At 35.5% G+C, this 27,807-nt stretch overlaps 2 protein-coding genes across 2 annotated transcripts in view; one reads left to right on the top strand and one right to left on the bottom strand.

Annotated features, from left to right (window-relative positions):
• TWIST1 (twist family bHLH transcription factor 1) overlaps positions 1-27,807 on the top strand; it is a 135,500-nt gene that overhangs the window by 40,141 nt on the left and 67,552 nt on the right. The window lies entirely within an intron of this gene.
• On the bottom strand, positions 673-1,372 carry LOC145523089 (polyubiquitin). The gene has a single exon (XM_081532880.1). It carries the CDS (start codon positions 1,276-1,278, stop codon positions 817-819), a length of 462 nt encoding a protein of 153 aa, XP_081389006.1. The 5' UTR covers positions 1,279-1,372; the 3' UTR covers positions 673-816.

Here is a 27,807-nt window from a genome sequence, read left to right as displayed (position 1 = left end):
CATCTTATCCTCCGCCTTCAGTCTTTCCCAGGATCGGGGTCTTTTGCAATTAGTCAGTTATTCACATCAGGTGGCCAAAGTATTGGAGCTTCAGCATCAGTTCATCCAATGAATATTCAGGACTGATCTCCTTTAGGATGGACTGGTTTGGTCTCCTTGTAGTCCAAGGGACTCCCAAGAGTCTTCTCCAACACCACAGTTCAAAAGCATCAATTCTTCGGTGCTCAGCTTTCTTTATAGTCTAGCTCTTACATCCATACATGACTACTGGAAAAACCATAGCTTTGACTAGATGGACCTTTGTTGGCAAAGTAACGTCTCTGCTTTTTAATATGCTGTCTAGGTTGGTCATAGCTTTTCTTCCAAGGAGCAAGCGTCTTTTAGTTTCATGGCTGCAGTCACCATCTGCAGTGATTTTGGAGCCAAAAATAAAGTCTGTCACTGTTTCCATTGTTTCCCCATCTATTTGCCATGAAGTGATGGGACCAGATGCCATGATGTTAGTTTTCTGAATGTTGAGTTTTTTTTTTTCTTTTTCTTTTTTTTTTTGTTTGCCAATGACTTTATTTTGGTGACACAAACAACCGCAGTCAAATGCCTTCTTTGATTACCATTTTAACCTGTTAAAGAGTACCCACCATTACCATGTCATTTCAGAACAGACACCAAAAGTGCTATCATGCAACAAAACTTTTATTAACATTTTGAACAGGTTCAGCTATTACTGAAACTGGTAATTTCTAAACTTAAATGGGGGTAAATGGCTAGAGTGCAGAACAATGCCATTATTGAACATTATGAATAAAGACTGAAGAATTAACAGCCACCCCTCAGACGAAGGACCAGGTGCAGGGTAGACTCTTTCTGGATGTTGTAATCAGAAAGAGTGCAGCCATCTTCCAGCTGCTTGCCAGCAAAGATGAGCCGCTGCTGGTCAGGGGGAATGCCTTCCTTATCCTGGATCTTGGCCTTCACGTTCTCGATGGTGTCACTGGGCTCCACCTCCAGCGTGATGGTCTTGCCGGTCAGGGTCTTCACGAAGATCTGCATACCACCCCTCAGACGGAGGACCAGGTGCAGGGTCGACTCTTTCTGGATGTTGTAATCAGAAAGAGTGCGGCCATCTTCCAGCTGCTTGCCGGCAAAGATGAGCCGCTGCTGGTCAGGGGGAATGCCTTCCTTATCCTGGATCTTGGCCTTCACGTTCTCGATGGTGTCACTGGGCTCCACCTCCAGGGTGATGGTCTTGCCGGTCAGGGTCTTCACGAAGATTTGCATTTTGACCTGTGAGTGAATGCGAGGATGCCGCAAATTCAATCATGCCGAGTCACCTCAAGGACAACACAGGAACCCAACAATGCCAGTCGCTTCTAAGTCTGAATGTTGAGTTTTAAGCCAACTTTTTCACTCTCCTCTTTTACTTTCGTCAAGAGGCTCTTTAGTTCTTCTTTGCTTTCTGCCATAAGAGTGGTGTCATCTGCATATCTGAGGTTATTGATATTTTTCCCGGCAATCTTGATTCCAGCTTGTTCTTTACCCAGGCTGGCATTTCGCAGGATGTACTTTGCATATAAATTAAATAAATAGGGTGATAATGTACAGCCTTGATGTGGTTACTCCTTTGTGTTTAGCAGTGGAAGATCTTTTCTGGTAAGTTTTGGGTTTTTTTCATGGATGGCTTTTCTGCAGACAGTGATTGTGGTGTGCTCATGAGAGGAAGTGAGCTCAAGTTCTCTTTCCTCTGCCATCTTGACCAGTCTCCTAAGCATTCCAATTAAAAGGCAGAGATTGTAAGAATGAATTAAATACATAAACCCAACTATAATGCAGTCCTTAAGAGATGTCTTATAATACATGAAAATAAAATGTATGTATTAATATTATTGATTATACTATACATTAGACGTTAAAAGAAATGATGGGAAAAGACAGTGCAATCACAAACTAATGATTGTGTATATTTAACAATGTAGACTTAATGACAAATAATATTAGGAATAAAGAGTTACTGTTTCATAATAACAAAAGGGTTAAACATAAAAATTCAAAATGTTTGCATCTAAAGTCACAACTTCAAGTACTGATCAAACACCAAAGGGTAACACACAAATCCAGTTATAGTTGAAAATGTCAGTTCTCAAGAGAAAACTACACAGGAAATCAATAAGGATATAGCAAACTTGAAAAGCACTGTCAACTAACTGATGATTTAAAAACCTAGCAACAGCAGAATATACATTCTGTTCTAGGACGTGGGGCATTCACCAAGATAGACCTAATTCTTAGCCATAAAGCAAGTCTCAAAAATGTAAGGGAACTGAAATCATACAGATTGTGTATTTAATTCCTACCACAATGGAACTAAACTGGAAATGAATTACAGAAAGTTACTTTAAAATACCTAAATATCTGAAAACTAAACAGCCCTCTTCTAAATAACCCCATGAGTCAAAGAATAGATGACTAGAGAAATTAGAAAAGTACTATGAATTGAATAACAATGAAAACACATGTAAAATTTGTGTTTAAATAGTGTTTAGAGGGAAATTTTATTTTTAAATCCTTATTTTAATGAAGAAGCAAGGTCTAAAATCCATGGTCCAAGCATTCATCTAAAGAAGACAAGAAAAAAACACAAACTAACTCCAAATTAAGAAAAAAATTAGGAAAGAACAGGTGTTAACAATATGGAGGAAATCAATAAGCTAAAAATGCATAGGGTTTTTGATTTTTAGTATTTTCTTTGATACTTTCTTAAATTCTCTGTGCTGTTTGATAATCAAACTCCATGTCATATCTGAGTTGGGTTCTGATGCTTGATTTGTCTCTTCAGACTGTGGATTTTTAGCCTTTTAGCATGCCCTGTGTTTTTCTGTTGTTGTTGCTGAAACCTGAGTATGATATACCCAGTAATAGGAATTAAGGTAAATAGGCTTTTAGCATGAGGTTTCATGTTAACATTAAACAATAAACACAGCCCAACTAGGCATTGTCCTTTTTTTCTTCCTTGTTGATTTTGGGTGTCTTGAAGTACTCCTCAGATAGTCTGTTTTGCTGCTTGTTCATCTGTAATCTGCTATCATACTGAAGCCCTGCTTTATGGTGGCAAGGTGTAGATAGGAGGAAAAGTGTTGTATAATTGATTGATTAAATCCATCTGTTAGTGGGCCTGTGACAGTGAGACTTATTATCTTCACAAGCATTTCTTAGCTGTTCCCCTCTCCCTTAGGTTAGACAAGTCTAGAGGGGGCTGAAGTGGGAGAAATGCTCTTCCCTCAGGTGAGATCTGGTTCTGGTAAAGTCTTGTTCCCTTGGAGAGTAGGGCCAGCAAACCTTTCTTATGGAGAACACTGAGAGTATATTTCACAATGGTTATCTTTCACCTTCTCTGCCAAAGCCACAAAGGTATTTTTCTCTGCTCTTCACCATGCAAACTTGCTGGGGTTCTTGGAGGTGAGCTCATAGAAGTATGAGAGATCCCCCCCCCCCCATGACTGAAGCCCCCGAGAGTTTCTCATTCTCACACTAGTCCTCCTCACTCAGCCTCTAACAATTCATCAAAATTGTCAATCAGTGTTACCACCAGTTAATGGCTCCACCTGCTTCTGCTTCAGGTAAGTAGATCTTAGCTGTATCGTTCTGGATTTACCTGATTCTCATCAGATTCAGGGCAGTGAGTTGTTTTTAAAACTCATTTCTCTGAGTCCAAGAAAAGTCATTGGTTTTCAATTTGTTTATTTTTTCTTTTTTTAAGCGTGGGAGTGATGACTTCCAGACTAATTACATTTTGGATATGAAACCAAATCCATCCACTGAGTTTTTTTTTTACTTGGGTTATTTTCATTTTTAATCTCTAAAATTTCCATTTGCTTCTTCTTTGTATATATATATATTCTACTTTCGAGACTTTCTATATTTCATTTATTTCAGGTGTATTTGTAATTGCTCATTAAACATTTTAATGATTGCTGCTTGAAAATTCTTGTCAGATAATTCCAGCATTTGTGTCATCTGGTGTTGGCTTCTGTTGAATTCTTTGTTCATTCAATTTTAGATGTTCCTGATTCTTTACATGACAAGAGTTTTGATTGAAATCTGGACATTTTGGGTGCTATATTATAATATACTGCATCTTGTTTAAATCTGGCATTTTAGCAGGGCTTCCCTGACAGTACTCCACTGAGTGATGAAGGATGCCACATCATTACTACCAGATGGCAGTGGAAGTCCAAATTCTTCACTTGGCTTCCATTGACACCAATGTACAGTGGTAGGGGTTTGCCCAATAGATCTCAACTTACACCACTCTGGCCATTCCTTGGGTCCTAACATCATCAGTTGGTCTGCCTTCTCTCCACCTTCTAATGTTTTATCTATAGCATCCATGCTTTTAATAAATTGTTCTTGGTGTGAGGAAAAGTGTATTTATTACATTCCTAGAAACAAACATAACATTTTTATGAGACCTGTAATACCTTAATGTGTGCTAAGTTGCTTCAGTCGTGTCCAACTGTTTGCATATAGACTATAGCCCGCCAGACTCCTCTCTCCATGGGATTCTCTAGGCAAGAATACTGGAGTGGGTTGCCATACCCTCCTCAAGGGGATCTTCCCAACCCAGGGACTGAACCAGCTTCTTTTGTTTCCTCTCCTGCATTAGCAGATGGATTCTTTATCACTAGTGCCACCCAATACCTTAACACCAGAAACACACAAAAGTATTTTAGGAAAAGAAAACTACAGATAATATTCCTTTTGAACATAGATGCAAAAATATTTTATAAAATCCTAAGCAATTTAGGAAATTTAGGAAAGCAGTATATAGAAAATACAATATACCATAACAGGGAAAACAACATTTGAAAAATTAATCAGTGTAACTCACTGTATTACATATGTAACTATAGAAAAAGAATGATTGTCTCAAAATATGGAAAAAATTCATTTGAAAAAAATTCAACACCACCAAAACTTTAGAAAACTAGAACTGGTCAGGAACTTCTTAATTCTAATAAGGGACATCTTTTGCAAAGCTATAGCTATAGCTAATCTCATACTTGCTATTCAATGACTGAATACTTTCCCCCTTAAGATCAGAAACTAGAGAAGAATTTCTGTTCTCACCAATTCTGTTTAATGTTATACTGGATGTCTCAGATATTTAGGCAAAGCAAGAAAAACAAAAACATACCAATTAGAATAAACACCATCAAGAAAATTAAAAAGCAAGTCACAGGCTGAGAGAGAACATTCACTTTACATATAACCCACAAAGCACTTTGTATTTAGCATATGTTAAAAACTTACACAAATAAATAATAAGAAGAAAAATCAACCTGAAAAAATGGGCAAAAGATTTAAATGAGTACTCTGCAAAAAATTACAAATGAGAAACATAAAGATACTGAACTTGACTAGTTATCAAGGAAATGCAAATTAAAAATCCAATAAGACACCCTGTTTACTCACTAGAATGCTAAAACTAAAAAGAACGGCAGTGCAAAGTGTTGGTAAAAATGTGGCACAACTAGAAATCTCATAAACTGTAATTGAGAGCACAACTGTTATACTTTAGAAAATAGTTTGGATTTTTTTTAGAGTTCACTGTTCTCCTATTATATGATTCATCAATTTTATTCCTGTTTTATTTTTTCCTGAGAATGTCAAAGCATATATAAACCCAAAGTTTTAAATGTAAATTTTAATAGCAACTTTATTCTAAACAACCTCCTGCCAAAGAAACCTATCTTAGAAATTTTTGTCAAGAAGGTGGACCACTCATACAAAATTGAGTTCAAGTGTTGAGACTGATAATGCCACACACACGAAGAAGTTAGAAAATATAATTCACATAATGAGACTTACTGGAGCACATGGACAAGTGCTCCCTGAAAATGATACATAAATAAAAAGTGTTCAGTCTTGCAAATTATAATGACAATTGATATGTGTGTATATGTGTGAAGAGATAAAACCTAGAAAAATAGTATGACTCAAAGTCCTTGAATTTAAATCCTGAAAGCACTTACTAGTTAGATTAATTTGGGCAAATTACTTCATCTCTGTCCCTCTTTTTCTACTTCAGTATATAGGTCACATAATAGTACCTCTTGAGTTACTGAGAAAACTAAATGTGTAGATATACTACAATGCTTAGAACAGAGTCTGGGAAGAAATAAGCCATTGTTAAATATTAGCTTTTTATTTTTTTTTTACAAGAATATAGGGAGTTACTTTCATGTACAATTGCTAGACATATGAATTATTACATTCTTTTTGATAGTACTACAGATAAAATCCCTTTAAAGTGTGTATAAATGATGGAATATTACTCCGCCATTAAAAAGAATACATTTGAATCAGTTCTAATGAGGTGGATGAAACTGGAGCCTATTATAGAGTGAAGTAAGCCAGAAAGAAAGACACCAATACAGTATACTAATGCATATATATGGAATTTAGAAAGATGGTAATGATAACCCTATATACGAGACAGCAAGAGACACAGATGTATAGAACAGTCTTTTGGACTCTGTGGGAGAGGGCGAGGCTGAGATGATTTGGGAGAATGGCATTGAAACATGTATATTATATGTGAAACGAATCGCCAGTCCAGTTTTGATGCATGAGACAGGGTGCTTAGGGCTGGTGCATTGGGATGACCCAGAGGGATGGGATGGGGAGGGAGGTGGGAGGGGGATTCAGGATGGGGAACACATGTACACCTGTGGCAGATTCATGTCAATGTATGGCAAAACCACTGCAATAGTGTAAAGTAATTAGCCTCCAATTAAATAAATTAAAAAAAATAAAGTGTGTATAAATTAGTCCAACAACATCATCTCTGGGAATTTATATGCAAAATTAATTTGGTGTATAAGCGATTAATTCTGTCAAAGAATATATAACCAATGTTTGCAGAAGGAATAAAAACTGAAATAACACAAATACCCAAATTTCCAATTATAAGGGATTTGGTTTTGGGATAGTTGTACATTATTTCCTTAAATTTCCATGAGAATATGTAACTATGCAATAATGCACACTTTATATTAAGTGTGGAAGGATTTCAGATTGAGGATTAATGATAAATTGAAGCAAAAAGTGTATATACACAAAATCATCAACAACAAAATGGTGGAACCTGTACAAGAACTTTCAGGACTCAAAGGAATTGTTTATATAGAAAGAAAGTAGAGCCATATGTATGTGAAAAATCATAGCTGTGTCACATGCTGACTACATAGTAATCATTAACAATGTACTTTTTGAGCCTCAGTTTTCTAAGGATTAAAATGGAAAAATACAGAGGATACATATTAATTGTATGGATTTTTGTGAATATGCTAATAGAGATGATACATATTAATAGAACATTTTAGGTGAATGTATAAATGATTATTCAAATTAAGAGACTTAAATGAATAGATTAAGAAACCATTTTCTGGGATGGTAAAAGTAAATGTTATGAAGATGGACAAACTAGCAAAAACTAAAGAAGCTTTACACATATCTATTCATAACATTACTAGGATATTTAAATACTTTTATCATTCATTTGGCAAAAATAAACTGTAAAAATGTCTAAAAATTCTGAAAAAAGGGAGGAGGGCAAAAGGATGATATTAAAATATACCATAAAGCTATAATTATTAAAGCAGTGTGATTTCATGGGAAAAAAATAGATGTGGAATGGAAAATTATAGAAAATATATTTTTATCTACTCTTGCTGGTATTGACATATATATATGAATATAAGAGTTTAATATAAAAAGGTACAACTAAAAAACCACTAATGGAGTTATTTCTTACCTAATATCAGAAAAAAATAAATATATATTTGGAAAAGTTAGTTCCTTACCTCATACCATAGCCAAAAGTTTATTTTAAAGATTAAGAAAACAAACAAACAAAAAAAAAGATTAAGAAAATAAATGATAAAAAGAAGTAAAGGAATATGAATATCTATTTGATCTCTAAAGAGTTTCTTGATGAAAGTAATTACAAAGGAAAATATCACAAACATAATTATATAAAACATATGTCTGAAATAAAAGTAACATTAGGAAATAAAATTTGGGAAATACCTTTAGCAAATATAGTCTTGAGGGTCTTACTATATGTTATTTTTTGCCTTAAAAATTATTCCTCTATAACTTTTCAAGCTGTCTTTGTAACTCTTTGTTCTTTTTTTAAAATTTTTAATTTTTTAATATTTTAATTGGAGGCTAATTACATTATAATATTGTATTGGTTTTGCCATACATCAACATGAATCAGTCATGAGTGTACATAGGTCCTACCATCCTGAACATAGGTCCCATCCCATCCCTCTGGGTTGTCCAAGAGCACCAGCTTTGGGTGCCCTGCTTCATGCATTGAATTTGCACTGGTCATCTATTTTACATATGGTAATATACATGTTTTAATGCTAATCTCTCATATTGTCCCACCCTTGCCTTCTCCCACAGAGTCCAAAAATCTGTTCTTTACATCTGTGTCTCTTTTGCTGTCTTGCACATAGGGTCATCTTTACTGTCTTTCTAAATACCATAAATATGCTTTAATATACTGCATTAGTATTTCTCTTTCTGGCTTACTTCACTCTGTATAATAGGCTCCAGTTTCATCCACCTCTTTAGAACTGACTCAAATGTGTTCTTTTTGTATAGCTTAGTAATATTCCATTGTGTATATGTACCACAACTTCCTTAACCATTCATCTGCCAATGGACATCCAGGTTGCTTCCATGTCCTAGCTATTGCAAACAGTGCTGCACTGAACATTGGGGTACATGTATCTCTTTCAGTTCTGGTTTCCTCAGTGTGTATGCCCAGCAGTGGGATTGCTGGGTCGTATGGCAGTTCTATTTCCAGTTTTTTAACGATTCTTCATACTGTTCTCCATAGTAGCTGTACTAGTTTGCATTCCCAATAACAGTATAAGAGGGTTCCCTTTTCTCCACACACTCTCCAGTATTTATTGTTTGTAGACTTTTTGATGGCAGCCATTCTGACTGGTGTGAGATGGTACCTCATTTTGGTTTTGATTTGCATTTCTCTGATAATGAGTGATGTTGAGCATCTTTTCATGTGTTTGTTAGCCATCTGTATGTCTTCTTTGGAGAAATGTCTGTTTAGTTCTTTGGCCCATTTTTTGAATTGGGTTGTTTACTTCTCTGGTATTGAATTGCTTGTATATTTTTGATATTAATTCTTTGTCAGTCACTTCGTTTGCTATTATTTTCTCCCATTCTGAAGGCTGTCTTTTCACCTTGCTTATAGTTTCCTTCATTGTGAAAAAGCTAAGTTTAATTAGGTCCCATTTGTTTATTTTTGCTTTTATTTCCATTACTCTGGGAGGTGGATTACAGAGGATCTTGCTGTGATTTATGTCAGAGAGTGTTCTGCCTATGTTTTCCTCGAGTTTTATAGTTTCTGGTCTTCAATTTAGATCTTTAATCCATTTTAGTTTATTTTTGTGTATGGTGTTAGAAAGTGTTCTAGTTTCGTTCTTTTACAGGTGGTTGACCAGTTTTTCCTGCACCACTTGTTAAAGAGATTGTCTTTTCTCCATTGTATATTCTTGCCTCCTTTGTCAAGGATAAGGGGTCTATAAGTGTGTGGGTTTATGTGTGGGTTTTCTATTTTGTTCCATTGATCTATATTTCTGTCTTTGTGCTAGTATCATATTGTCTTGATGACTGTAGCTTTGTAGAATAGTCTGGAGTCAGGCAGGTTGATTCCTCCTGTTCCATTCTTCTTTCTCAAGATTACTTTGCCTATTCAATTTTTTTGTGTGTTTCCATATGAATTTTGAAATTATTTGTTCTAGTTATGTGGAAAATACCATTGGTAACTTGGTAGGGATTGTGTTGAATCTATAGATTATTTTGGGTGGTATATTCATTTTCACTGTGTTGATTCTTCCAATCCATGAATATGGTCTATTTCTCCATCTATTTGTGTCATCTTTGACTTCTTTCATCAGTGTTTTATAGTTTCCTATATATATAGGTCTTTTGTTTCTTTAGGTAAATTTATTCCTAAGTATATAACTCTTCATTCTTAAACATTTGTAGATTTTGTAACTTTATAAGAACAAATACGTTAATGAACAACTAATAACACCATTTAGCCTTAGAAACAAGGTGGTTCGGGAGCATTGAAGAAAATCTAAACATATTCTTGACTTGAGTAGCAAAACTTCTAAGTAAAGAATCACACAGATTGTCCTGAGTTTCTCACTCTGTATATATGAGTGTTTTAAAGTTGACATCACTTGAAAGGAAAAGGAAATCAAGGTCATAAGCAATGAATTGTTGATAAAATAAATATAGCTGATGTTAAAAAAAAAAAATTCAACCCCACTTGTAATGAAGGGAATGAAAATTTTAAAAACTTCAAACGCTCATGTCTCAGATTAGGAAAGCTATCCTGATTGTTAAATAGTATGGAAGGGCATGTCAGTGATGTTCACTCATTCCCTTTTGGGTCAGTAATGTTAGTTATGAGAACTTCTTCCCCAAGAAATGTGAATTAAAATTTACACATAATGATATTTGAAATAGAATTAATTATAAAGAATAGAATGATTTTATTATTCTATATTAGAGAATAAATTAACACCCAGTCCTATGTTAAAATGGTAGATAAAAATTAAATTTTTTAGAATGAATATTTAATGATATTGAAAATAGTTATAATAAGTGGAACAAGCAGAATGCAAAATTTTTATTACCTATAATATTTATTTTTTAAATTAATTTTTATTGGAGTATAGTTGTTTTACAATGTTGTGTTAGTTTCTACCATACAGCAAAGTGAATCAGCTGTACATATACATATCCCCTCTTTTCTGGATTTCCTTCCCATTTAGGTCACCATAGTGAATCTAGTTCCCTGAACTATACCATAGTTTCTCATTAGTTATGTATTTTATGTAGTAGTATCAGTAGTGTATATATGTCAATTCTAATCTCTAATTCACCCCCACCCTTTCCCCCTTGGTATCCATACATTGTTTTCTATTTTTGCTTTGCAAATGAAATCATTTTTACCATTTTTTTAGATTTTATAATACATATATGCATTAATATATTATATTTGTTTTTCACTTTTTCATTTACTTCACTCTGTATGACAGTCTCTAGGTCCAGTCACATCTCTATAAATGACCCAATTTCGTTCCTTTTTATGGCTGAGTAGTATTCCATTGTATATATGTACCACATTTTCTTTATCCATTCCTCTGTTGATGAACACTCAGGTTGCTTCCATGTCCTGGCTATTGTAGATGGTGCTACAATTAATGTTGGGGTGTGTGCGTTGTTTCGAATGATGATTTTCTCCAAATATATGCCAGTGGTAGGATTGTTGGGTCATATGCTATTCTATTTTTAGTTTTTTTAAGGAACCTCCATACTGTTCTTCTTAGTGGCTGTATCAATTAACATTCCCATCAACAGTGCAGGAGCATTCCCTTTTCTCCACACCCTCTCCAGCATTTATTGTTTAGAGTTTTTGTTGATGGCCATTCTGACTGGCATGAGGTGATACCTCATTGTAGTTTTGATTTGCATTTCGCTAATAATTAAGTGATGTTGAGCATCTTTTCCTGTGTTTATTGGCCATCTGTATGTCTTTGGAGAAATGTCTGTTTAGGTCTTCTTCCCATTTTTTGATTCTTTGTTTTTCTGATATTGAGCTGCATGAATTGCTTGTGTATTTTGGAGATTAATCCTTTGTCACTTGCCTCATTTGCAACTAATGGGCTCCTCTGGTGGTTCAGAAGGTAAAGCGTCTGCCTGCAGTGCGGGAGGCCAGGGTTCAATCTCTGGGTCAGGAAGATCCCCTGAAGAAGGAAATGGCAACCCACTCCAGTATTCTGGCCTGGAAAATCCCATGGATGGAAAAACCTGGTGGGCTACAGTCCACGGGGTCGCAAAGAGTTGGACACAACTGAGAAACTTCACTTTCTCCCATTCTAAGGGTTGTCTTTTCATCTTGTTCATGGTTTCCTTTGCTGTGCAAAATATTATATGTATTCTTAATTCTGACTTTTGAAGTATTCATACAAAAAGGCTAAAAATATGGGTATGATTATGGGTATTATTTTTTCATAATTTTGTGTTATTCCAACAATATTTCTTTGCATTGCAATAAGTTATTTTTGTAGCAATGCAAAATATACTCTATATAAAATTATTTTACAATGACCGTCAACTCTTGAGTTAGTATATTATAAAAATATTTTAGATGATTTGTATAATTTGCTCCATTTGAGGCTTATAAAAGGATGAATTTCATTAATATATTAAATACCTGGTTAGTTGAAGAATTCCAGTAATTTTTCATGCTACTTTAAAAAAAATTGGTTTGTATTTAGATGTACTTAACATTATAAAAATAAATTCCTGTTTGGTTCTTTCCTCCTACACCGAAGAACACAAAGTCCTAAAATGTGGAGGAGATAGGAAACTCTGGAATTATCTTCTCAAGATGACGGAGTTTATTGTTTAAAATTATTTTTTAAATAAAATATTTCATCAGGTGGATACTGGTTAAATACTAACACCTTGCCAATTGTCAATTTTTGACAGTGTTTTGTTTCTTGTGTTTTACCATTGTATAGTCAGTTGGAATAGCAGTTTCTCTTGAGTTTTCATGGAGTTGCAGCAGGTTGAGAGCATTCCCTAAAATGTCCTTAGCAAGAGTGATTTTAAATAATACTAAGTTTTCTAATTTCTGAAAACATTCAGAATAACTGATAAAAAGGATTAAAATATTAGTCTCATCACATCATCTTTAGGTATTCTTGTAAAAGAAAGAAAATAAAAATATAACTTTTTCAAAAAATAGGGAGTTTGAAAGATACCATGTTAGATGATGGATCCTCTTTCCTTTGAGCCACTTCTGTGCCAAAGGCCCATAAATAGTCATTCATATATAAAACATTTAAAAAACTAATTATCAGTATACATACCTTTTCATATTCACTAGAAATGGTAGATATTTAAGACGTGTATGTCAATTCACATGCTACTTAAATCGCTCTATGGGATCCCTATCACATTTCTTCAATATTTTTCTATAACTAGGTTTCTCCCCTCATTTTTTTGATTATTGGATTTTAGTTCTGTGTCCCATGTAAAGTTACTCAAACAGTAAAAATACTACCATGATCCTCTTCTTATGGAACAGGGCAGTTTCCAGTGAGAGAGTCAAACATGCAAAACTAGAAATTGGTAAATAAGAAATCTAGACCAGTAAGAATTGGTATTTATTTAATTGGTATTTATTTATTTAAACAGTTACACTTGCTTGTCAGTGTGTTAACTGGTTTATATGGATTCATTTATTTAATCTCAAATCATTTTCATGAAACAGACTGTTGAAACTGGTGACCACAGAGGTTATGAAACTGGTGTAAGGTCATATGGCTGGTAAATGGAATATCTGAGTCTGGAATCTGACTCTGCCTGGCTTCAGAGCCCACACTCTAAATTACCAAACTGTGTAAGAGATTGGGAAGCAGCTGAAAGCCTAGAAACCACCCAATGCTTTGCTCTGTTTTATCAGAGATTGGACTTACCACAAACAGAATCATTGGTCATCCAGTAAGTTTTCTAGTATCATATCCCAACTGGTAAACAGGATCCCTATAGTGAGGTCTTAGAACAGAGTTCTCAGGCATAACAGGAAGTATTCATCATGTAGAAAACCTCGTGATACTAGCTGTCCCACTGGCTGTTGAATAGTGGAATTAAGTGGTATTGATCACAAATAATATGTGCAGCAAAATCACTTTAAGGCCATGTAGATGTGTACAATGGAGAAGGCAACGGCAATCCACTCCAGTACACTTGCCTGGAAAATCTCATGGACGGAGGAGCCTGGTAGGCTGCAGTCCATGGGGTCGCGAAGAGTTGGACACGACTGAGTGACTTCACTTTCATGCATTGGAGAAGGAAATGGCAACCCACTCCAGTGTTCTTGCCTGGAGAAGCCCAGGGATAGGGGAGCTTGGTGGGCTGCTGTCTATGGGGTTGCACAGAGTCAGACACAATTGAAGCGACTTAGCAGCAGCAGCAGATGTGTACAAATTATGTCAGTCAATGTGCTTCATGGAATGAAATGGTAGAAAAATAATGGCCTTTGGAGTATAATCACAATTGTTCTTTAAAACTCATTTTTGGGTAAGGTACTCTCAGCAATCTTTAGCTTTTCATTGTAGCATGGCCTCATAATGCCTGTTGAAGAGTTATTATGAGGAATAGTGACACTATTTTGAAAGCACCCATCTGACACAATAAATCTGAACTATTATTATTGTGCATACTATGAGTAGTAGGTATTATTTATAGAATAAAGAGGGCCTTCATCTGCTCTGTGTGGAGTTCTCACATTAAGAAAGATGTAATGCGTTATATGAGCAAAGAGGCACACATGCAAATGCAGTTCTAATCATAAAAAGTAAAAATATGTATCTTACAATTAAAAGACACTTTTCTCAGTATGGAAGGGTGTGTTGATAATGTGTGTGTGAAAAATGACTGCATTAATTTCATTGTTCAGTCAACAAATTGTTATCCAGAGCCTAGTCTATTCTAGGTGGTAGAGATAGATTCAGTCTCTTTACACTGAAGAAAAGCAATGTGGGCATATACCTAAATCAGGCCATTTTTAATTGGCTTATTCCCATTTCAAAGTGACAGGAAAGACCTGCTTGAGAAAAATGAAAACCTTACTTTAGGGCTTAAAAACAATGAAGTAAAATGTGGCATTCATGAATAAGAAAATGTTTAAAATTTAAACTTAATTGATAAACCCTGAATTAATTTTTTGAAAATGATATAATCATTAAAAAAATAAGGACAATTCATTTGTAAAGTGGATTATTTCTGATTGAAGATCTTGACATCTAAACATGGTATATCATGCATGTCAATAGTTAATGCCATACTAGTTGTTATGATAGAAAATCTGCTCAATTTCAGTAATTTAACATAGTGAAAGTGACAGTAGCTCAGCTGTGTCTGACTCTGCGACCCATGGACTATACAGTCCATGGAATTCTCCATGCCAGAATACTGGAGTGGGTGGCAGTTCCCTTCTCAAGGGGATCTTCCCAACCCAGGGATTGAACCCAGGTCTCCCATATTGCAGGGGATTCTTTACCAGCTGAGCCACCATGGAAGCCCAAGAATACTGGACTGGGTAGCCTATCCCTTCTCCAGTGGATCTTCCTGACCCAGGAATTGAACTGGAGTCTCCTGCATTGCAGGTGGATTCTTTACAAGCTGAGCTACCAGAGAAGCCCATAATTTATCATAGTAGTAATTTATATTTTGCACACAGCAAGTTCAATATAAGTGTCCATGTGGGTTATTTGAGGGATCTAGGCTTTTTGCCTGGGGCTTCCTTGGTGGCTCAGATGGTAAAGAATCTACCTGCAATGCAGGAGACCCAGGTTTGATTCCTGAGTTGGCAAGATCCCCTGGAGAAGGGAATGACAACCCGCTCCAACATGCTTGCCTGAAGAATCCCATGCACAGAGGAACCTAACAGGCTACAGTCCAGGAGGCGGCAGAGTCAGACACAACTGAGGGACTAAGCACGCATGCAGACTCTTTGCCTAAGTGTATCATCTTCAACCACACAGCTTCCAACAGTCACTGGATAATGGAGAAGAACATGAGAGATTCAAGTCTGCAGCCTTGGAAATGATGGACCGTATTTCCAACCACATTCCAGTGGTTAGAACTTGACTATGAGGGAGACTACAGTGTAGGTCAGTGGTATTCAATTTGTGGTCCGTGCCCTGACTGCCCATCTATAAAACTATTTGTTACTGATCTTCGGTAAGATCAGAAACTTGTTTTGGATGTAAACTAACTATGTATATCACTAAGGACACTGTTGAGTATAGTTGCAACTCATCTTGATGAAGGAAGCCATTTATTGATTTACATTCTCTTTTAAACTTCTAGTCGTGAACCAGCACTTTGAGTAGCACTGACTTAGCTGTGTGCTCCAGAGAAAGAGGAAACAGATTTGATGACCAGTTAGCCAGCTTTCGCCACATCCAACAGTAGAGTTCAGATAGATATATATGCGGGAGTGATAATTGAGTCTGGGTTTTAAACATCTTTGAAGTCTTTTTAATATTAAAATATATTACATAAATGAAAAATTACTTGCAATAGATTAGCTTTTATAATGCTTGAAAATATTAAAGCATGGGCAAATAAAGAATGACTTAAAATAAACAACAATATAGGTTAGCTAATTATCCTTACTGTAAATTTTAAAACTCAAATCTTACTGTAATTTTAACATGTAGCAGTTATATGTTACACACACTCATATAGCTCTTGTTAACTGAGGTAACTCAATTAACTCATTAAATCTAAAAATGTGAGACTTTTGACATGAAAGGATGCTATAAAAAGCATTACAGATAAGAAAATAGCTATATTTGAAGTAAATATTTGCTGTATCTCAACTATGTAATTCATCAGATTCTTCCTATTTCTAAAATAAGGATACTTTTCAAGAATTTAGACATAACTATCATGAAGTATACCAAAGGAAGGATATGAGATAAAGTATGGATAATTAAACAGCAAAAACAAGGAGAAGGAAGACATTTAGAGAGTGACTTCATTTGTTTGAAGAGAATTTTTAAAGTATAATTATGTCCACATTTAATTGTGGCACAAGGCATATGAAAAATTTAAATATCTTTTGGATTAGTCACCATTTTGAATTATCCACCCCCGTTTCTGTCTTTTAAAGTGGAGAATCGAGTGTTTTCTGGCTTGTATGTTGTACCATTATTGTGATTTATTAATTGGGGCATGGAAAGGGACTAACATAATCATATGGAAGAGATGGTATTGCCACATTATAAACATGGGTGTATGCAGTACATCGAAGGGAGAAAAAAGTGCCTTATCCCATATAGGAAAAAACAAAAGTGCCTGCAGATGGACTTAATGGAATAAGATTTAGGTTGCACATGTAGACGATGTTTGACATTCCTCTCTCAAACATCTCATATGGAAAGCCCGGTCTGTTCTGGTTAATATAGCTTTGACATACCCAGTGAATTCAAATCTAGATTGCAGAATATTTACATTGGTCAAAGTTATTTCGATAATTGAGGATGAAGTGAATCTCTTTGGGATAAAAATGTAAAGGTGTAGCTTTTCTTAATATTCATAAAAACTGAAGATTCAAAAGTGAGAAAACATAGATCCTAGTCTAGCTCTCCTTCGATGTAGAAAAATAATTTCACCACTCAAGATTTTGGTTTCTTCATCTGTATTAAAAAAGTTTACTCAAGCAGATGTTTTTTGATATTTTTGCTGTCCTATGGTTTAATCACAGAGCATCAAGGGCTTCTTGGTAGAAATCTTGAGAATTACATGAAAGCAGAAAGCTAGAGCTTAATGGTAATATAGGATTTTTTTTTTGTATCAATAATTCTTAAACAGCGCACTCAGATATTAAGCCAGAAGTGTCAGAGCCACCCTTTATATTCCTCCGAATGGAATTTATTTCCTCCATGAGTTCACTCCACCCCAGCTTCAGTTTTATTATCAGAGTTTATTGGGGACTTCACTGGGAGCAACGTGCTGTGCTTAGTCGCTCAGTCGTGTCTGACTCTTGTGACCCCATGGACTGTAGCCCGCCAGGCTCCTCTGCCCATGGGGATTCTCTAGCCAAGAATACTGGAGTGGGTTGCCATGCCCTCCTCCAGGGGATCTTCCCAACCCAGGGATCAAACCCAGGTCTCCCTCATTGCTGGCAGAATCTTGCTGTCTGAGCCACCAGGGAAGTCTGTGAATACTGGAATGGGTAGCCTAATCCCTTCACCAGTGGATCTTCCTGACCCAGGAATTGAACTGGGGTCTCCTGCATTGCAGGTGAATTCTTTACCAACTGAGCTACCAGGGAAGCCCCCACTTAGGGCAATAGGAGACCTCATTTCTTTTCCTTCAGACCTCTTTTCTCCTTTCTACCTTCTACTATTAGTGTTTGCTCTTACTCTGTCCCAGCAAAGCATAATATAATTGCTTTGCTTTTCCTCCCTGAAACAGTACAAAGGTAAGAGGTTCATTTTCAGCCACTTCTGCCTCTGAAACATTGGGACTGAAAATAAGTATGAGAGAATTTTAACAATTGAAGAGGTAACTATCGCATGAATGATACACATTGACTTCCATCATTTCTTCTTCCCTTTTTTTAAATTTATTTTAATTGAAGGCTAATTACTTTACAATATTGTGGTGGTTTTTGGCATACATTCACATGAATCAATCATGGATGTACATGTGTTCCCCATCCTAAACCTCCCTTCCACCTCCCTTCCCATCCCATCCCTGAGGGTCATCCCAGTGCACCAGCCCTGAGCGCCCTGTCTCATGCATTGAACCTGGACTGGCGATCTAATTCACATATTCACCAGTGGAAAGTCAGATTCCTTTTATGGTCTTTACTGGATAGTCAGAATCTCTCTTGAAAACTAGAAACACTCTTGAAAAGAGTTCTTAAACTCTTAGTCTCAGGAACCCTCCTTAGAAATTATTAAGCTCCCCAAAGAGTTTTTGTTTATCTGGGTTATATGCATTAGTATTTACTTTATTAGATATGAAAACTTAGAACATAATTTTCTAAAGAATAACTGTATTTTCTAGAGTAAGAAGTTTAGTGAAAAGAGAGACATGATGTTACAAGTTTTGCAAATCTCTTAATGTCTGCTTTAAGGAAAAACACAGCTAGATATTGCTTCTACATTCAGTCTGCTACAGTGTGTTTTGATTGGCATATGTGGTAAAAATCTGGCTTCACAAAGATATGTAGTTGGGAAAAGGAGGGGTATTTCACTAGCCTTTGTAGATAATTAGCAACATTATTCTTTGATACTATACCAAAACTCAACAATAGTGGTAACTTAAAGATTAGTTTAAATTTGGGATTTGAAACCACATCAGTGCACTTTTCGTCTCTGTTACATTAAAGTCTATTAGTCTACCTTGTACTTTGAATAGATCTTTTACCAGTGTGTGATTTTGTAACATATATTGATCATTTGGAAAATATTGGTTCAACAAGTTATGCAGAACTTCTAAATGTGGACACATTTTACTATACAAAATAAAAAACTCACATTCATTAATATCAGCAATCTCATCTAGAAATCTTAAAGTATTAGAAAGCTGTCAGATTCAGAATGGTTAATGCAAGTTTTGCAAACTGAAAAATTTTATTTGAAAGATTGAATTGTATCATTGGCAACAAATGTGAAATTGAAAAATTATTTTACAGTGACAAGCCCATTTTGGTAAACTTTGAGGAAAATATCTGCTAAATATCCAAGGTCAAAGAGCCAGTTTGTCTGGCAGTCATTCTTGCAAGTAAAAAAATGACCCCAATTGCCCTTTCTATCTCCTTTTTGCTCAGGACACTCATCAGCAAGAAAGAGCATTCTTATGCCAATTATCTTACACAGAGGTTGTCACAAAACAAATGTTCAATATATGGTTTTTAATAAATATTGCGTAGTATTGTGATGTCACTGATATACCAGGTCAAGGTAGACAGTTGTCCTTTCCCCGATGCTAAAGGGTCCAGTGCACCTTAATGGACATAGGTGTGTCTGTTTTGTATACATATTATTGTTTTTAGGCAACATTTATTTAAGGGAATTAAATTGATAAGAAAAATCTGTTTCCTGTAAGAGCTTGCATTTGCTTAAATTCTTAATATACCTCAAGTTTTCTGAGACTAAAAATTACCCCAAGCACTAAAAAGAAAGGTAATTATGTGAGACAATAGAGCTTTGAGATACCATGACAACAGCAATCATATTACAATACACAAATGTTTCAAATTAACACATTGTACACCTTAAATTTACACAATGTTGTATGTCAAATATAGTCAGTAAAAAATAAATAAATCCAAGGAAGATCAAGAGAAATTCTAGTGCCTTCTCTTTAAAGGTTTTCTAATTTTGGATAAATAGATTTAGCATTATAATACTACTTTAATGATAATTTATACTATATTAAAAATTCTCCATTATAAAAATAAGTAGGCCTCAAGGATGACCATGACATATTCATGTTCAGCATTATAGACGTTTGCTTCCTATCGTTTAAGTCTCATAACTCCAGCAAAATCTTGGGGTTTATTTCATATTATTTTTAATTTTTATTATTTCATTTTATAGTTTTATTAGTTTACTTTTGCCATGCTGGATGTTTGTTGCTGCCCAGGCTTTTCTCTAGCTGTGGCAAGCAGGGGCTGCTCTCTGGTTGTGGGTCATCCCTTTGGTGATGGCTTCTCTTGTTGAAGAACACAGTCTTTAGGCAGTGGGCTCGGTAGTTGCACCTCATGGGCTCCAGAGCACAGGCTCAGTAGTTGTGGCACACGGGCTTAGCTGCTCCACAGAATGAGGAATCTTCTGGACTAGGGACCACACCTGTGTCCCTCATACCAGCAGGCAGAGTCTCTACCACTGAGCCACCAGGGAAGCCCTGTCTCATTTTTTTTTTAACCAAAAAAGAAATATCAGAAGAAATGATCACTTGGTAATGAGAAACTAGCTAAAATATTCCAATACTCATGAAGTGGGATAATGGAAAAATATAATAATGGAACCAATTTGTGTCCTTTCTTTGATTTAAATTTACAAAAACTATACTGACTTAGTTTCAGAATTTTTATAAACATTATACTGTTATTATTATTGGCTTTATTCTAGATATGTCTGTACAGGTAAAGCAAAACATAGAACTGTGTAAGCACTTAACAAGGCTATTTGATCAGTGAAGACAGGGAAACCGATTTTTGTTTTCCTAAGCAGAAGATTTGGAGGTCCATTTTGGAAAATTGCCTCCACTCTTTTTACCTAATTCTGGTAGATGGCTGATCATGAATGTCTAACATCCACTATTGCTTTGGGAGAATGGAATGTAGAGAGTGGTGTGTGTGTGTGTGTGTGTGTGTGTGTGTGTGTGTGTGTGTGTGTTTTCTCTAGAAGCCAACATAAAGACCTTCTAGGGTATTACTTCTTGTGTTCAGAAAACTAGGCTAGGAGAAAGATTGCTGGCTTCAGTAAACCTAAAAATACATCCTAGGTTAGGATTGTGCCTTAAGGTTTATAATATTTTTTACTCTAGCCCGTCTTTCTTAGAAAATAAACTTTGAGTGGTAGCAGCAGTATAATTCTCAACCTAATTGTCATACTCTTCCAGTTTCATTTTCACCTACCAGAATTGAGTTGAATGTGAGAAAATGTGAACTGTTTCTGCAAATAAATGAATCATTAAATAGACTTTGAACTGACAAGTAAAAGACTGTTGGAATAGCTTACAAACTTGTTATTCTTCTTTATTCTTCATGGGTATTCAAAAAATGTGGATTCTTGATAAAACTTGTTAAAATCATATTAACAATCATTATTAATCATAATAAAATCATATTAACACTTGTTAAAATCCAAAGAACCCATATGTACAAAGAAGGATAAAATAGATTGAGGTTTACAAGTCATTTGGTCTTTTTTTTGGGAGGGGGGTTGTAATCTCACAGCAGTTAACTTCTTTGAGCTTTAGGATCTCCATTTTTAAGACATGAGTAATAATATCTTGTGAATATCAAAGATATTATATGTTTAAATATGTAATATGGCCCCCGACATAACATAAGACATTTTATAATTTTCTTCTCTTACATTTCCCAAGATAATATTTCAAGTAAAAATTGTTTTAATTAAATTCATCATCCCATAATCATTGGAAATTAAAAATGGCAGTGGGGCTGTAGTAACTAGGAAATGGCCTCAATGTCAGGAATTGAGAGTTTAGAAAAGTAAAAAGATAATCTCTGAGCCAATAGGAAAACTTTTAATAGGAAAGCAACACTCTTCAATGGTTTGGTTACTTTCAGATGTAGCAGAATTGCTCTCCTAATTAAGTGGCAGTTACCGCCATTATACATCATTATGTTTAAATGGAGTATCTGGAAGATGTCTCAGTTAGACAGTCCTCCCAATTAAGTGTCCTATAGGTTAATAGGAATTGCTTCCTTTCCCTCCGATAGTGTGGTTTGAGAAAAATACCTAAGTCCCAGTCTTTAAAAGGTCAAAATTATGTTTCTCAGTTAACACTCCATAAAGTGGAAATGGGGAAATTTGCCATGATCATTGTGGTTTTTGTCAGTCTGGCTGCAAAACATGAAGACAACTGGATTCTGAGTTACAGTATGGTATACATTTTGAGACAAAATAATGCATAGAGAAATATCAACCAAACTCTTTAGAGTAAAAATCTGACAGTTGTTAGATATCCACCACTATTATTCAGTTTTGATGCAATTTATAACGTTTGTGATTTTAAAAATTAGACAAGATGGAACACAATAATAATGCTGAGGTTATGAACTAGCTGCAAAGAAGAACACTTTATAGAAGAATGGTGCATTCATAGATAATCATACTATATGCAGCAGAAAATATTTTGCCCTGTGGCATCGAGACATTGAAAAATTTGGCCGTCGCATAGAGGATATTCAACACTCCTTGGCTACTACTATGCCACTGATTTTTGCACATACTGATGATTCTTAAGTCATTGGAATCCTGGGATTTGGTTTACAAAATTTATAGATAACAAATGTGTAAGCTAAACACTTTGGATGAATCTAAGACCTGATATTTCATTCCACTTAGGCTACCTCAAGCTATTTCTTGTCTGGGAAGAAGTCACAGAAGGCAAACACATCTTGCTCTTCAGGGCACACACACCATACACAACAGAAAAATATAAGGGGAAAACATTTCCCAAGAACATTATTAACGTAATTTTGCCAAGTAGTCTAGAAAATCATAGGACATTTGCATCTTTTAAATATCAGCACAGAGCCAGAAGTGGAAAATAGTGCAAAAGTTTTTAAAAAGCCATTCATTTATTATGTACTCATAAACCTAGGTTTACATTATTAAAAGGAGTATACTCAATTACATGTAACAATGGTATTCTTAACAATCATCACTAACAAGCTCAGTCTACTACTTGGCTTTGTTTATGGTGATTTTGTTGCCAAGTCATGTCCAACTCTTGTGACCCCATGGACTGTAAGGGGTCTGCCTGGCTTCTCTGTGGGATTTTCCAGACAAGAATACTGGAGTGGGTTGCCATTTCCTTTTCCAGTGCTATGGCTGCATGGGCCGGGAAATGAATGAATCCTTAAAATGCTTGTGACAAATCTTCATATGTTGTATGTAATTTTCTTAAAAAGCAGATGTCATTTTTCAGAGTTAAGAAATGTGAGAAAATCTTTTTTTTTCCTCATTTGAAAACTGAACCTTTTCTAATTGACAAGGTGATGGTGATTCTTTATTGGCATTCTTTCTTTGGCAGAATACACACACACACACACACACTTGGTTAGAAGAACCTAAATCATGAACAACACTGCAAAATTTATCAATAAGAGATGTCCAGTTTCTAAGGAATTGAGGATTTCAGTCTCTAGATAAGGCTGAATCTTGGCAATCAAGGTGATGCATTGTAGTGGAAGCCTTAGGGATATTAAAAATTGAACCAAAACTTATGTGTCCATCTTCCTTGAATGGCCTAGGGCACCTTTCGTAGAGCCTAACATGATGTCAGGAATAAAGATGGAGCTCTCTGGTGGACAAGGGCTTGTGGGCCCAGACCTCATTTCATGGGACGATGTTTAATCCTTACTGTCAGCAGGCAGACTTGCGTTGTCAGCCCCTTCAGGGTTTCCTCAGCTACGGAGCATTGTGTGGGCCCTAGGCACAATTTTCCAGAGGCAACCCATATCCAGTGACTAGCCACAGGGTGACATAAAATCTTGACCATTTCAGCTCAGTGCTAGATATCTCTGAAGAGCTATTCTAACTCCAGACCTCCTTGTGGTGTTGGCAGAGGCTTTGTAGGGTTTGCATTCTCAAGCTGAATTCCCTCTGGCCCTTTCTACTTAGTCTCTTTCTCTTCCAGTGGTATTAATTCCTGAAAACTTTGTCTCAGCCTCTGCTCCCAGAGAACCTAACCTGCAATAAGCACAATACAAACTTGTTGCCTTTCTGGGTTTCCTTATCTCTGTTTGCTTCTTTTCTTTGATTGTTTGTTTGTTTTGTGTCTAATGGCTTCTGTTAGATAATACCTTAATTCCCAGGGTCTGTTTTGCCTGAAGATATCTGTCCTTCTCTTTGAATCATCTAGTAAACCCTGTGTTCTAAGGCCAGGCATTCTTTGGTTCTACAGAGCTGTTATCAAAAACTGCATGCTGTAGGATCTGTGTGTATTTGTTACTGATGAAAACATTACCCACAAAGTTACTTAACTCACTTTTTAAAGAGAGGGACTTAACTGCACTTATTTAAGGGGTAAATTTTTATGTACCAAGGAGAGTCAAAAATTAATGAGTTAAGCATTCAGCTGGATGACTTAGGGAAATAACAAAAAAGTCCCACAGAAACAATAAATAATTAAATAAGAGCAAAAATTAATGAAATAGAGCAAAGGTCAGCAAACTGTAGCCTTTAGCCCTGTTGGGTATTTTGTAAATAAAATTTTATTGGAACACATTTATGCCAGTTCATTCAGTATTGGCCATGCCACTTTCACGCCACAATGTAAGGGTTGAGTAGCTGTTGTAGTAGCTGTATGATCTACATAAAACACAGTTAAAAATATTTACTATATGGCCTTGACAGAAATAGAAAACAACCGATTCAAAGAAATGAAAATATAAAAGTTTAATCTCAGAAAAGACTCATAAATAGATAAAATTTTGACAAGACTAAGAAAATTACAGAAGGCATAAATAATAATTATTAGAAATAATAAAAGGGGCATAATATAATATAGTAAGAGAAAATTATAAAGAAATGTATATCATTACATTTGAAAACTTGGCAGCAGTGGTCAAATTACTAGGAAGCTATAACTAAAATTACTAAAATGTAAGACATATGAATTATCTTGATAACCATATAAAAGTAACTAAATTAGTAGTTAAACATTTTTAAATGTATTTTTAATTGAAGGATAATTGTTTTACAATCTTGTGTTGGTTTCTGTCATACATGAAGATGAATCAGCCATAGGTATACATATGTCCCCTTCCTCTTGAACTTCCCTCCCACCTCCTACACCATCCCACTTCTATAGGTTGTCACAGATCACTGGTTTGAACTGCCTGAGTCATACTGCAAATTCCCACTGGTTATCTGTTTTACCTATGGTAAGTGTATTAATGTTTCCATGCTATTCTCTGCATTTGTCCCACCATCTCCTTCCCACCTCCACTGCCCATGTCCATAAATGTGTTCTCTATGAGGTTCATCAGTACCATCTTTCTAGATTCTATATATATACGTTAATATATGATATTTGTTTTTCTCTTTCTGATTTCACTCTGTGTAATAGGCTCTAGGTTCATCCACCTCATTAGAATTGACTCAAATGTGTTCCTTTTTATGGCTGAGGAATATTTCATTGTATGTATGTCACTGCTTCTTTATCCACTCATCTCTTGATGGACATCTAGGTTGCTTCCATGTCCAAGCCGTTGTAAATAGTGCTGCAATGAACATTGGAGTACATATGTCTTTTTCAATTATGGTTTTCTCAGAGTATATGCCCAGTAGTGGGATTGTTGGGTCATATGGTGGTTTTATTCCTAGTTTTTAAGGAATCTCTATACTGTCTTCCATAGTAGCTGTGTCAATTTACATTCCCACCAACAGTGCATGAGGGTTCCCTTTTCTCCACACCCTCTCTAGCATTTATTGTTTGTAGACTTTTTGCTGATGGCCATTCTGACTGGTGTGAGGTGATATCTCATTGTAGTTTTGACTTGTCTTTCTCTAATAATGAGCAATGTTGAGAATTTTTCATGTGTTTTTTAGCCATCTGTATGTCTTCTTTGGAGAAATATCTGTTCAGGTCTTCTTCCCACTGTTTGATTGGGTTGTTTGTTTTTCTGGTATTGAGTTGCATTTTCCCAATTAGAAAACATTATGTCCAATTTGTTTTCACAGGCAAGTTCTTACAACACTTAAGAAACATAAAAAAGTTGATACTATACAAATTACTCCAGAGAAGAGAAAAATAGAAAACACTCCCTATTCATCTTAGGTGGCTTAAATAACTATATTTTAAAATGTAGATAAGAGTACAAGAAAAGAAATAATAGGTAAATCTCACTTAGATAAATGCAAAAATTTGATAAAATGATAGTTAAAAACCCCTCAAGTCAAGTATACAAAAACTCATGAAATAGAACTCATAAGAAAATTAATTACTGGTCATCATATTAATACATGACCAGAGAAACTCATGGGATCACCTCAGTAGATGAATGTAATGGTTAATTTTACATGCTAATTTGACTGGGCCATGAAGTGTCCAGATATTTGGTCAAACATTATTCTGGGTGTTTTTGTAAGGCGTTAACATTTAAATCAGTAGGCTAAATAAAGAGAATTATTCTTCATAATTCTGTGGGCTTCATCCAATATGTTGAAGGCATGAATAAGACAAAAGACTGGCTTTCCCCTGATAAGAATTCTCTGCCTGGTGGCCTTCAAACTGGGACATAGACTTTTCCTGCTTATACAGCAATCTGTCAGCCTTCAGACTCAGACTTGAACTGGGGCATCAACTGCATATTTTAGACTTGCCAGCCCCCATAAGTGAGTGAACAAATTGTTATCCCCAACTAATTTAGTCTTCATTAATAAAAATGTAAACAGATTTTTTGTAAAACTCAACAAATTGATAGTAAAATTTACATGAAAAAACAAATGACTAAGAAATGCTAAGACAACTGAAGGGCAACTTGGTACAACTTGCTTCATAAGTTACTTGAAGTTATCATCAAGTTCTAGTAATTAAGGTAGTGTAATATATGTACAGGGCTAGAAAGAAACCAGGTTTCCCAGGTGGCGCTAGTGGTAAGGAACCCACTTGCCAATGCAGGAGATGTAAAGAGACATGGGCTCAATTCCTGGGTTAGGAAAATCCCCTGGAGGAGGGCATGGCAACCCACTCCAGTATTCTTGCCTGGAGAATCCCATTGACAGAGGAGCCTAGTAGGCTGCAGTCCATAGGGTTGCAAAGAGCTGCACATGACTGAAGCAGCTTAGTAGTAGCATTAGCAGCAGAAAGAGACCGATGGAGCAGATTTATATACAATAGGAGAAATGTACAAAAATATCCATACGAGTGTTTTTCACACTAGCAAAAATCTAGAAATAGTGCAAGGGTTCATCAATCAGTAATGGATAAATGGAATTCATGGACACAATGGAATACTATATACAGCAGTCAAAATAAACTGCACAAATATAAAACAATATGTGTAAATTGCAGCAATATGATTTTATATGAAAAAGCCTAAAAAGAGTAAACATTTTATCCTTTTGATAAATTGAAAAGAGCTAAAATAAGATATACTTTCAAAAGAATACTTACATAGGTATTAAATCTGTGAAAAAGTAATGCACGGGAAGGACGGTAAACATAAAATTCAAGAGAATGACTATCTTGGGGAGAAGTCAAAAGAATGGAATGGTAGGCAAGCAGTATTGTCAGATTTAAGTAATTTTCAAAGTCCTGACTTTTGTTTTGTTTGCTAAATTTTAGGTCGGGGCTTATGAGTGATAAATACAAACGTATAAATAAATATATAAAGAAAAGCAGACCATGCAGTGCTAAAAGTTGGTTATGAACTAAAGGATTATGATGGGGCTTCCC

This window comes from Giraffa tippelskirchi, chromosome 10 (genome assembly GCF_054371585.1).
Source record: "Giraffa tippelskirchi isolate mGirTip1 chromosome 10, T2T-mGirTip1v1.2.pri, whole genome shotgun sequence".
Classification (NCBI taxonomy): Eukaryota; Metazoa; Chordata; class Mammalia; order Artiodactyla; family Giraffidae; genus Giraffa; species Giraffa tippelskirchi.
Note: the sequence above shows the minus strand (reverse complement) of the source record. Positions and strands in the feature narration are given on the sequence as shown.

What these genes read in the sequence shown, in the direction of transcription:
- LOC145523089 (XM_081532880.1), bottom strand. Translation starts at nt 1,278, where the DNA reads ATGCAAATCTTCGTGAAGACCCTGACCGGCAAGACCATCACCCTGGAG.